This window comes from Pteropus alecto, unplaced genomic scaffold (genome assembly GCF_000325575.1).
Source record: "Pteropus alecto unplaced genomic scaffold, ASM32557v1 scaffold68, whole genome shotgun sequence".
Classification (NCBI taxonomy): domain Eukaryota; kingdom Metazoa; phylum Chordata; class Mammalia; order Chiroptera; family Pteropodidae; genus Pteropus; species Pteropus alecto.
In genome coordinates, this window is record NW_006441386.1 from 7,988,305 (window position 1) to 8,001,009 (window position 12,705).

Here is a 12,705-nt window from a genome sequence, read left to right on the forward strand (position 1 = left end):
TGTTTTTTTATTTTTCCCCAAAATGAAAAACCAAAAAAAAAAAAAAAAAAAAAAAAACCCAAAAAACTCTAGACTGAGACAGAAAGGGCAAAACAAAGATTCTGGCACTCAAAAAATGAACGCCAGTGAACAGGCAGTTATGTCAGCAATAAAAGAACATTCCCTGTCACGGAGTCGGGCATGCTAATCCAAGAGGCGGGGCTGTGAGGCTACATCTGGCATCAGACCCAGGGCCACCCTCCTGGCGGGGTGGGGGTAGCGAGTAAAGAGGGGGTGTTCAGTCCGGGTACTAGCCCCAGGGAGCTGTGCCCCAAATGGTCAGGGCTGGAGCTCTGCTGATGACGACAGAAGCAAGGGAAGGTGGCGACAAGGAAAGAAGCCACACACATTTGGGCAGGACAGATGTAGAAAATACAGACCCGGAACGTGAGCATGGTGGGCCAGGTGTCACAAGGATTAACACTCCAGAGCAACACGTTTAGGCCAAAATATATCAGGGGGAAAAATGACCAACAAGAGCTCTAGAACTGCAGCTCAATTTAAAACCTCACAGAAGAGATGTGGCCCCTTCTATAGAAAACACAAATGAACCTCACTAAGTCAGACAGAGATATGCCTAAGACATTCTGGGGTAGGTGCTGGACACACTGATAGGACAAAAACAAACCCTACGGGTGATTTTATGGTAAAAATCACTGAATATATCTGTGAATATATCCTCTTCTCATCCCCCCATAAAGGATGGTTCTTCCCTTACTGAAAAGAACTGGAACAAAACAAAAAACATCCCTGTGCTCTTTCTGGAATCAAGTCCAACAGTAATAGACCTTTCTTCCAATAGTTGAGCATCACATTCAAAGAGCACAGACTGGTGAGCTGGGACTGTTCCCCTGCAAATATCCTGTGACCTCACCTTAGGGCCTGCACTGCACTAAGCCACATCTCATTTGCTCCAGACACTCGGACTGTCAGGAAGGCAGCACAGCCCGGCAATCAAGAGCACCGACTCAGGGCCTGGACTGCCTGGGTTCAAGTCTCAGCTTGGCTGAGCAGCAGCTGTGAGAACCTCAAGTTAACCTCTGGTCCGAGGAGCAAACTGAAAACTTAACCGAATAGAAAAGCAATTCCTAGGCAGAGTCATGAAACCCTAGTGGTGCCCCTTCATGGTCCCCGATGAGAAATAACTCGTCCAGGAGTGAGGAGTTGGCCCAGTGCCTGTGGGAGCAAGAAGGTGATGGTTCTGGGTGGCACCTACATGCTTCCACATCCCTGGTGATCCAATCTGTAGTTGGCTTTATCAATACAGATACCATTTGGGGCCTCAGTGGTAATCCTGGCCTGCCCACATCTCGGGTCTCTGATCAAAGCAACGGAAAAGCAGAAGACAAGAGTTCTGGCTGCACACAGTTCTAACACCACCAGGAGAAAGCTACTCCCAGCTGTCCTCTCCCCTGCATACACTAACACCTGCCTGGCTTTGCCCTTCACCAGCCTCGCATAGGAATAAAGTGTCGCCCAGCGCACAGGTGCCTGCGCCTGCTGGCAGCCTGTAGGACCCTCACCACATTGGGGGTGGCCAGTACCTCCACCCATCTCCCACTCTTCAGTTCCCAGTCCAGAGCACAGTGGCCTCTGTCCAGAGGTCAGGGCCTTGGCGATCATCTCTCACACAGCCCGTGCCCCTACCTCCATCCCTCCTACCCCGGGCACAACTAGGAGGAGGGTGAAGAAGACGACTCATAGGATGCTTCCGGAAGGCCTGCTGAGACTGCCAATATGGGCCCTGGAGCTGTGCTCTAAGCGAGGGGTCCCAATGAGTTTCAGAGCCCAGAAGAAACTGTATGCAAACAAGTGCATTTCTCAGGGGAGAGGGCCCTTTGACAGCCACCATTATTTCAAAGGAAGGCTCAAAAAGCAGGCTTGTGTAACTATAGTAAGAGATACCCAGGCATGTGTGGCTTGGAACCTTACCACCATGGATATGCGAGTGTTTCTGGAGCAAAGTGTGCATTCAGAAGATTCCAGTTATACCATCCTAGTGCTTAACACGCCATATCAGGATATTCTAGTTGCATGGTAGAAAGATAAGAAATTTTTTAAGAATAGGGATAGGATTTTACCCCCAGAGCCAAACTGACACATGAAAGGTGTTCAAAAGATATCTGTAAAATTCTAAACTATTATTACAAACCAACTTTTGGAACACTTTAGGCTGAAACTACCTGTATTTTTTTTTTTTTTTCTGCTCCTAGCTTTGAGGAGCAGAAATCAGCTACATCTAATGCATTCCATAGTACACATTCCAAGTTAATACAGTGACAAACACATCCTGGACTCTAGGTGCCAGGCCTTTGCGGAGCCCTCCACACACACATCAATACAGATACCATTTGGGGCATCAAAGGTAATCCTGGCCTTTCATGTCACACACAGCAATCCTGTGAGCTGGGCCCTGTCATTATACTTTTTATAGATTATGAAACTGAGACTTTAGGACATTAAGCAATTTGCCCAATGGCAACAGCCAGTAAGTCACCAAAAATAATCATATGGAAAGCGATACAACCTAGAAATATCTCCACAGTCTTTTATGTTCAACTATCGATTATTAAGTAAACAGAGAATGAATGTTTAGTTATTAAATTAAAATTAAAAAATGTTTTTCTTTGAAAGGGACTCTTTATCGAAAAAATACATAAAACGACTTGCAGAATCATTGCAATCTCCTTCAAATTAACTATAGTTCTGAGGTTAAAAAAACATAAGCAATAATATTAACTATGAATGTGTTATTAATCTACTGACATTAAACTGAAACTTAAAAAAATCCATTCTAAACAAAAGATATTCAAGGCTCTGGCCACCCCAGCACCTGCCGCTCTGTGCTCCTGTGGCTTATCCCATGTGAAATGACCCAGCCGGTAGGATTCTATTACCCTTCCCGAAGTCCTCCCATCAGAGCCCACCTGTCCCTCTGGACTTGAGGTTTCCCAGTACCCTTGGGCAGGGTCAGTCTAGGAATATATAAACTCCCTATTGAGAGAAAACCTTACTTACCCCTGCCTTCACCCTGGTGCCTAAGCCTGCATATTAGCCTTACTAGATATTCCATAGACACTGGGAGGACATGTTCTTCCTTCCCAGAACAAAGAGGGACACCAGCGTTTTCACTGAGAATTAACACACTTGGTGAGGTGCCAGCAAGAATATCACTGGCCCTGGCTCTGCCTCATCGGCCTCCCTGGAACAAGTGCCTGGTCCTTACTCAGCCAGCCATGTGAGGCATGAGGCTCCTAGTCTGTGTCCACATGAAGAGGTGCCTTTCCCGCCAGCAAGGCAAATTTTTTTTTACCCCTGAGAACAAAGTTCTAAGCAACCTGCGTTTGTCCAATTTCTAAATGGTTCCCTCTATAGTAAGTGGTAAGTAACCCTCCCATGTTTAGTAATCTGTCCAGTGATACAGTCGGGAGAAGTGACTGACATCGGAGAGAAGTTGGGCTCCTCTGGTATGAAAGCCCAAACAAAGTAGCAATCCAGTATCCCCTCTGTATCCTAGGCCCCACACCGCCAGAGCCCCCACATTGCCACCAGACTGCCCCCATGTACCTCCTCCCTCCATACCCCAGAAGACCCTGGCTGTAGCTACCCACCCCCTGCTCCAGTCTAGCCTTAAGTGGCTTCAAATTTTCCAACAGAAGATTCTGGTTGGTGGTGTAAGTGAAGCTGCCTGTCTTCTTTGCTGGGTCTCGCCTCAGGGTTGCCACAGAGACCCCACACAGATTTCCAGGATGGGCCTGGGATAGGGAAATGCAAGGGGAGGGGCAGGAGGCTGCATGCAGCTCCACCCTTCCACGCCTCCTGGAGATTCGTGCTGCAGCAAGACTTTCTGAGTGGAGCAGCCCAAGTGGCAGAGGACGGGAGCAAACAAGATGGCAACTGCTGTCCCCTTCCGGGTGGGATTCTGGGTCCCGTTTTCCACAGAAGACAATGTCTAAAAATGTGTCCTGAAAAGAAATGTCTCAAATGGCATTTACAAGTCAGGCTGCTTCCTCCCAAGGCCTCTTCTATTTATTGGGATAAAAGGCAGTTTAAGGCTGGGTTTTTCAGGTAATTGGCATGGGATTCAACACAAGCGATGTGAGCTGGCTCCAGTTCCTGCGGAATGAGTCTTGTTTAGATATCAGTGGAGAGACTGGGCCCAATTCAATCCAATCAATATTTATCAGCCAAGTGCTGACCACTAGGAGGCTAGAGGGAACACCCCTCTCCTCGGGGGTAACACGCCTTTAGCAGCTGACAGGACAGTGGGACTCCAGAGGAAGACCCAAGAATCTAGCTTTCTGCTTTTTCCTCTTCATAGTACTTGTCATATGACAGATTTTGTCGACTTATTGTTGTCTATCGCCATAGAAGGCTGATCCTAATCTTCTCTTTTTAGATTTCCTATGGGCACCCCTGAACATATGGTCACCAAGGGAGAGACAGTGAGAACACAAGATGGAAGATGACAGCTAGTGACTAAAACAGTGGTGAGAGTGGCTTGAGAGACAGATATGACAGGGGTCAGCTGGGAGAAATGGAGTCAATGACGAGAGATTGGGAAACTCCATTGCTAGACTCTCCAGAAAGATCTGCTCTGAAGCAGCCTGAGAGGGAGAAAGCAACAGAGGAAGTCCTGTCCTTGGTTCCTTCTTTTGCTCCTGATTTTACTTAGGATACGGTGGAACATGAAGTCTAGAGATTCCTCCCAAAGCTACACAGAGGGCGGCAACCCTAAGCTCAAATTACTCTGATCTGCATTTTTGGTCCCATAAAACAGGGCAGATCCATGCTTAAGGGCGGGTGGGATGGAGAGGGTAAGTAGTGAGTCTCAAATATAAAACCTTTAAGTAGGTCTGCCCCTAGAGCCCTCTTTCTTTCCACAGGGCTATCGTGTTCTCTCCCAACAGATTTATTCTGAAAATAGGGGTTAATTATTTGTTTCCCAAAATGATTCACCATAGCACTCCTTTAAATAGTAGGCTCCTTTGGAACACTTAAAATGAGTCCACTTTTAAAAATTCAATTCACACAACATTTTTCAAAAATTCTGTATATTGTAAATGAGGTATGCTGTAAAAGTTGGAGGCGTCCCTCCCAAAAAGCACCTTTTCTTCCCGCCCTGTTCCTTTGTCCTCCATGGAAGAATCTGGAGGCCTAGGGGCTGGGGCCAAAGCTACAGGCAGCGGCAGTCCACTCAGTCCTGCGTGGAGAGTGCAAGAGGCTGGGAGAATGCACAGCATGAGAACCACCATGGGCCAAACTGGCAGAAGCTCCCTGGAAAGCAAGTCCTACATCTGCGCAACTGTCTGTAAAATTCTTTTTACTGCTTACAAAGCCTTTGATAGGACTGAGGGAACAAGAGACCTAGAAAGCAGACCAGGAAAACACTGCCCCAGCCACTCCAAACACTGTCCTCCAAATACGTACTTACAAGAAAAAAACAGGAGTGCAAGAGAACATTTCCAGTGCCCTTTAAAGCGTATTTCTGGAAACAGACATTTAAAAGGTCTTACCAGACTAACTGCCTGATTTTCAAGAAATACCAGCACAGTGCATCCTCAGATGCGTATAGCCCTCAGAAACCCTGCCTGCCCCACACCTGGGAAGGGGGCCCCCTGAGGCCCTTCTGCCCACTATGTACTCATAACTCGGTGATCCTTCCTGGGCTCAGAGTGGCATGCGCACAGAGCACAGGGGCCAGAGGCCGGGATGGGTTCAAGGATCTGACCTGGCCACATACCTGGCCATATGCTCTCACATGCATCTTGTTCAGTGTCTGCATCTGGAATTAGAGCATGCTTTAACTTGCTCAGACAACCTATCAATGCTCGCATTCCCCAGCCCACGTGGGGGCACGCAGTCTGCTGGCATGGGGCTGAGGACAATAGAAAGAAAGCAGCAGATTGTCTGTCTGATAGAAATGAAAAGCTTATAACACGTCTTCTGAATATGTACCAGGATAGTGAGACCCCTTCAGAGAGACCTGGATGGAATGTCGCCTCACCTCTGGAGTGTTCTTCTTGAATTCTCGGCTCTGCTCGATGAGCCGCTTTCTAGACTGCTCACTTTCATCTTGCCGGTTCGCCAATACTGTTGCGGTGGCATCGAGTTCCCTCTGTCAAGAGAAACAAAAAGGGAAGACGAGATTGAAATTGCATTTTATACAGAGGAGATCGTATTTGCATTTGACCAGAACACTGGGGAGAGCCCCAGCACCCCAAGAACTACCAACTCATCAAGGACTATCGACTCGTCGACAGAGGCTGCACTGGAAGGAGGGGGGCGCTGCAGACAGCGAAACAGGCACAATCACGTGGTCCCCATCCAGCCCCATGCACTGGTTTGAGGAAACCAAACTCGCTCAGCTTTGATGTATCAATGTCACCTCACAAATGACCTTCTATAATAGAACATGCAGACACATGTTTCTTTGCTAAAACCAGAGTTAGGCCAATGCCCAAATGTCATCCCTTCCTGGAGTCACCCGATTCTGTTCTTAACCAGCGTCTCTTCTTGTTATGTTTCTGGGTTCTGTCCTTCTCGTTCACTCTGCAATTCTCGTTGGGGCATTCTGTTTGGCTGTCCTTCCATGGTGCGGGCTTGGAATGTTTTGTAATGATACTTTATCATTTGCTTTCAGTCAACAAATATTTATTGTGGGGCTTGCTATAAGCTAGATATCATGTTCAGGACCATTAAAATTATTGTCAAGAAGGACCTTTAAGGGACATATTTCAAGAATAATGATTTCCAATATCTTGTAAACTTTGGAAATGAGACATCTGGAAACCGCAGTTATCCTCAAACTATATTACTTGCAATGGAATTCTGAGAACCACCAGGAGTGGGTCCCCTGTAAAAAGACCTGTAAGGGTTCTCTGGGCTTTGCTATATAGACCAAACAAATGCTCAAAGCATCAGAGGACCTGTGTCCTGGTCTCGGAAATTCTGGGAGGAGCTACCAAGAGGACCTTTTTCAAACAAGCCTACAGCAGATGGGTCCACAGCACAAGGACATGTTCCTGTAGCCACTAAAAGGTCCGTTTTCTTTTCTTTTTTTTAATCTTTTTTTCCTCTCTTTAATTCCAACCCCCCCGCCCCCTCTGACACATACACATACTTCTACCCCTGACCTACGGATATTGCCATCTCCCCTTAAAAACTGAATCTATGAAGGCAGGGCATCTCATCCCACATGCTTGTGGCCCACACTCGGGGCCTGGCGCACCCGGGGTATGGTCTGTGGCTCCACTTGGGGCACAAACCCAGGACTTTCTGTGTGTAAAGCAGACGTGCTAACCACTACACAATGGAGCCATCCCAAAAGGTCCATTTTCTTCCTGAGTGGCTTTAGTTGCTTAAGATACACACTAGCACCTTCTGCTTAGGATTAAAGCGGCTACCCCAAAGGGCTTCTCAGTGGTCTGGACTGTTCCAGACCATGAGGCACAGCAGAGCAAGGACCCAATGAAAGGCTGAAAGGCGAGGGATATCAAAATGACAACCCATCTGCAGACATCCAGGAAGCAAGTGAGAGCTTCTCTGCCCACCCTCCACCCACCTCATGAAGTTCCACCTGCTTTCCTTTTTGGTGGAAATACCAAAGTAGTCTTTAAGCCCTGCTGGTGAACACTTCATTCGTACCACTTTAGGGTGGGCCACCGCCAGACGAGATGACAGAGTGCTGGAACAAACATCCAGTGTGCTGTCGACTTGGAAATCACAGACAGTTTTAAAAAGGGTGGGAGAGAAACTACGGTGGGGGTGGGGGGAGGAGGAGGGGAGATACCACCACACCACACTCTCCCCTTTAGTGTTTCTGGCATTACAGCAAATCTTGGGCAAACAAGTCCAAAAGAATAACGTGGGCTAGAATTCAAGAACAGATGTCAAAGCTACTGCAGAAAAGAGGGAAACACTGCACATTTTGATAGACCACATTTGAAACACATCCCAGTCAAGTGAAGGCAGGAAAAAAGAGCAACCGAAACCAATGTGGTAAAGTGGGGATGGAGATAGAGGAGAGAGCAATCGCAGATAAGCAGAAGGCTTTTCAAAAATATAAACAATCTGGTAAGGAGGAGGACTTAGACATCTATATTTAAGCAGCAGCAGCATAAGTTATAAAAGGAGACTTCAAGAAGGGGGAAAGGAGCCAATATTGAAATATGACAAAAAAAAAAAAAAAAGAAAAGTTGATGTTTTATTCCAATTACACATGGATGCAGAAAACTTAGAGAAAAACAAAGAGCTCTGATTGCTTTCAGCGAGGACCCTACTTCGGAGGTGGAGTGGGGGAATCAGCAGGTGTCACCAGGTGCTGGATGCCAGGGGCACGCTAGTGGGGAAGAGTTTGGGAATGGCGGGGGCGGGGGCGGGGGGGGCTGCAGATAACATTAAGAGCACATGATCTGTGGGACTCTCTGATCTGAGGTTCCCCACAAGCCCCCTCAGGAAAATTCATCAGAAAACCTAACTAATGAAGGCTGAGCCTGGGACAGATCGCTTGATGGAAGGCTAACCCACCTTTATCGCAGGGCTGCAGGGCCAGCATGCCGAAAGGAACCGGCTGCTGGCAGTCAGGGACCCTCAGGGGCCTGCCACACTCCCTTTCTCATGCACGCAGACATATGCAGGTCCACATGAGAAACCAATGGAGGTCTCCAAATTTAATACTGTAATGCCACCCGCCACCTCAGAAACAGATTGTCACGGCAAGGAAGAGACTGAGCGTTCACAGATCTGGAGGGGTAGCTGCCACCACCCTAGGTTTGGTTGGTCAGATTTAAGCCTCACAATCTTTGACTGAGTTCCTTGAAAAACCACCTAGGATACCAAGGCTTTCTCAGGCTGTGGGGACAACGCAAAGGGAGGAGACAGCTATTAAACATAAGCCAAATACGCTTTTATTATCTACCCAGCCTGCCTACGCTCAAAGTGTCAAATATAATGACACATTAACAAGGGAATTTAATGTGTTTAGGGGAGGTGACGGTTGGGGGCCTAAAATACAGAATCCTCAGCCACTGAGTCACTGGTCACATGTAAAAAAGAGTGTGGAGAGTCTCCACATCTGAAAGGTATTAAAAACTCTCAAAGAGAAAAAATAAAAACCCACGAAATCAACCTACATGTCCAGCAACATATATAGGCACTCGAGGATTATTCTGCAATGGTTTAAAAAGAAATACAGTCCTACGGGCACTATATGAGATGGAATGATCTTCAAGATGTATTTAATCAAAAAAGGCAAAGTGCCAAAATAGTGCTAGCATTGTTTAAGAGAGTCTCTATACACACACTTGCATAAGCTTTGACTATCTCTAAAAGATACAGCAGACACCTGTAACTGCGCTCGGCTCTGAGGAGGCACCAGGGAGGAGACTTGTTCTTCAGTATATATCTTTTGGCCATTTTGCCATGTGCACATATTACTTAATTAGAAAAACTGCAATATGTGTGAATTTTTAAAATCCTGCTAATGTGAAAAAATACATACGTATATAATTACAGAAATATATTTTACATAATGCACCCTATATGTGAGTGTTCATGGCCTGTGTATTCACCTGTCCAGGGCAGAGGCCTGGAATAAAAGATCTCTTTACTCACTCTGGTGATGCAAAAAAATGAGGCAAGAGCATCCTTTGTCAAAACAACAGCTGTTTCTTGCCCAATGCGCTACATGCTGGCCAGTCTCAGGGCTTATGAACGAGGAAGAGGTGGCCAGTCACAGAAAACACCACTCAGCCAAGCCAGATTTTCCTGGGGAAAGGCATAGGAGGGTGTCTCCCCTCCGAACTATTTAGAACTCTACTCATGCTGGAAATACTCAACAGCCCCAGATCCGAGGTGATGGGAAGTTGGCAGGGTTGGCAGCAAATCCACAGCTCTGAACCCAGAGGTACTTCCAACTAGGCTGGAAGAGCAGGAGTAAACACTGGGAAAGCATCCGGCGAGGATGACACATGGATGCAGAAAGTGTGAGGTTTTCTTTCAAAGTGACCATGGGACGACTGATGTCAGGAGGTGATGAGATTCAGGGAAAGACAGCTGGCTGTGGAATCAAGGGCTCTGCACACACAGGAACACCTCACTCTATGAAACATGAGTACTGCCGAAGAGCTGTGGATGACTGCAATCCTATTGTAACTTCTGGGATGCTTTTTCTCCACGTCTGACAGATCCTCAAAGGGCAAAGCTCCTATACATTTCTCTCTGCCTGAACTCCAGCTTCTCAGCCAAGTATTAAAGATTAAACACAAAAACTAAACAGCAATCCTATAGCTAGCTGCCTATTTAAAAGAAACTGTGGGGAAAATCTTTCCCAGATAAAACAAGTATTTTAATAATGTCAATGATCAGTTTGGAGTTGCTTGCCTTTAAAGTATGTATGTCAATTGCTTGTTTGTTTGTTTGTTTGTTTGTTTGTTTTAACCTGGGGGGTGGGGAAAACCTGCAGTGCCACTTTTGTGAGACTCTCTCTTCCTAGGCCCCAGGCCAGGGCTGTGGAGGTCCCCTGTTCTCCAGCACTCATGGGCTGATTACACGCCAACTGCATCAGCAATACACGTAAAGTATTATCTTTTTATTGTTGCTAGCTTTAATCCAAAGAGTTTGTTCATCTGGTATTTTCTTTAGGGCCTATCTCTTAAACTAATCAAACAGCAAATCCTATGTGAGAATTTAAAATGACTTTACATAAAAATAAAGAATACTTGCTGCACCCAGTATTCCTCAGGACATTTGCTGTCTCCTTTCCACAACAGAATCATTTGGACAAATGAAAGCTACTCTGGCTAGAAAGGGGTGAAGGGCCCAAGCCCAACTATGAGCCTTTCTGTTTCCCCCTCTCCACCCTCCCTTGCTAGAACATCTCAAGACCCTCAGGCAGTGGCCTCAGAGAACCCTGGCTTGGTATCCAGGCTCTATCTCTGCTGTAACTGGTGTGGTTTTGGTCAAAGTTCTCTCTCTGGTGATAAATAAGATAATTCATGTCAAGTGCTCCATCAAGGTGAATTTTTCTATACTATTAAAGCCAAGCACTTGACCTCAGGCCTCAATTCATTATGTCACCAATATCCCCAACTAGGTCAAGGACTCCAGGGATGCACAGATGAATGGGAAGCTGACCCTGAACTGACCTCTAGGTGCCTACAGTCCAGCTGAGGAAACTAGGTAGGCATGGAAGACCGATGAGACAGAAGGGACCAGGCCAGTGGAATTAAAACAGAAGCAGAAGGTAGAAAAGGAAGAGCATACTGCCAGCAAGAAAAGTCCTCCAGTTTTTGTGAAAGATGCCCATCTTGGCTGGGGCCTGTGAGCAGGACAGGCTCAGTTCCCATCACCCTCCTCTTCATCTGGGCATAATCTGTGTATCTGAGTATCTGGCACAACCTGTAGGTGGGTGCTATCAGAGACCCAGACTGGGACTCAGAGTTACAAGGTCTGGTCAGGTGCCCCCACCCCCCGCCCCGCCACAGGGTGTGAGTAGTGGGGTGAGGGGGGCACATGACAGAAAAGTGCCATCGGTAAGCAGAGGCTAGCGTGGCTTGGGAATAGAGTGATGACGGGACCTGCTAAGAGGCAGGCTGAGGTCAATGTGGAAAGAACTGTTCAATTAGAAATGTAAAAGCCATTCCCCAGACATGTCCCCAAATAGTGACCGGGACATCCACTACTGAGTGCACAGAGCTACATGCACATATAATGTGCTTACACACAATGTCTCTCTGGAGGGTTTCACAAGTAAAAGACGCTGCTGCCATTTCTTATCCTGGGGAGAAAACTGAACAGGCAAGGGCACTGGGGGCCAGGGTAGTCCTTTCGCTGTCTACCCTTGTGTACTTTTTGACTTTTGAGCACATAAATGTAATGACTAATCCTAAGAAGCATTTATGTTTTAAAATCTTATTTTTCCCCTATAATGAGACGACATAGACTTTGAAGGACTGATAAAGACCTATGAAGACCTTGTTCCCAGAAAGGTACTCCTATGTGGTGCTACAGGAAGTACATTTTGTTCTGTTCATGGATGTGTGGGCTGACAATGGTCTCTATTTAAAGGAGAACCTTGCAAAATCCCCAAAGTAAATGATAATATTTTCATTTACTTTATAAATGTAAGTAGAGAACCAAGTCTAAACTCATATTTCTCAAGTTCTTTTTTCAGACACTTAATCCTTATTCACCACTTTCCCACTCACAAACTCTGACTCACCACCAGGTAATAAAAAAATCTGAATTATGACTACAGTATTTTGTCATGTGATGTCAGCCATGTGGGCCAGCAGCGAGCATTTCTAATCAGGAAGCCGTAGTTTCCACAGAATTAGACAAATCTCCAACAGGGACCCTACTGGGTGAGTGGCAAAGATGGAACAGATGGAACAGAAGGAGAGACCCACCCTGCCCCGCTCCAAAACATGAGCTCCTACCCTTCCTGCATGCAGCCCAGGAGAATCTCAACAGAAGGCAAGGCGGGAAAAGAGAACTGAATGGAGAAAAACAGCACTGACTAAAGGCAGAAAGGCAGGAGGTATTGGAGTACACAGAGGGAGCTGCAAGGAGTTTGGTTTGATGCAAGATTAAGGCATCCTTTATTCCCTGAGAAGTATTAATTACCACACAACTACAAGAAAGGGGACATGCCATGTCACAGCC

At 46.5% G+C, this 12,705-nt stretch overlaps 1 protein-coding gene across 2 annotated transcripts in view; it reads right to left on the minus strand.

The window, feature by feature from the left end:
• The window catches only part of CUX1 (cut like homeobox 1), a 347,921-nt gene that overhangs the window by 269,643 nt on the left and 65,573 nt on the right, over positions 1-12,705 (minus strand). For both annotated transcript variants that reach the window (XM_015594614.2, XM_015594613.2), the window contains exon 2: positions 6,047-6,157. In XM_015594614.2, coding sequence (XP_015450100.2) covers positions 6,047-6,157 — 111 coding nt within the window. The remainder of the gene's footprint in view (positions 1-6,046; positions 6,158-12,705) is intronic.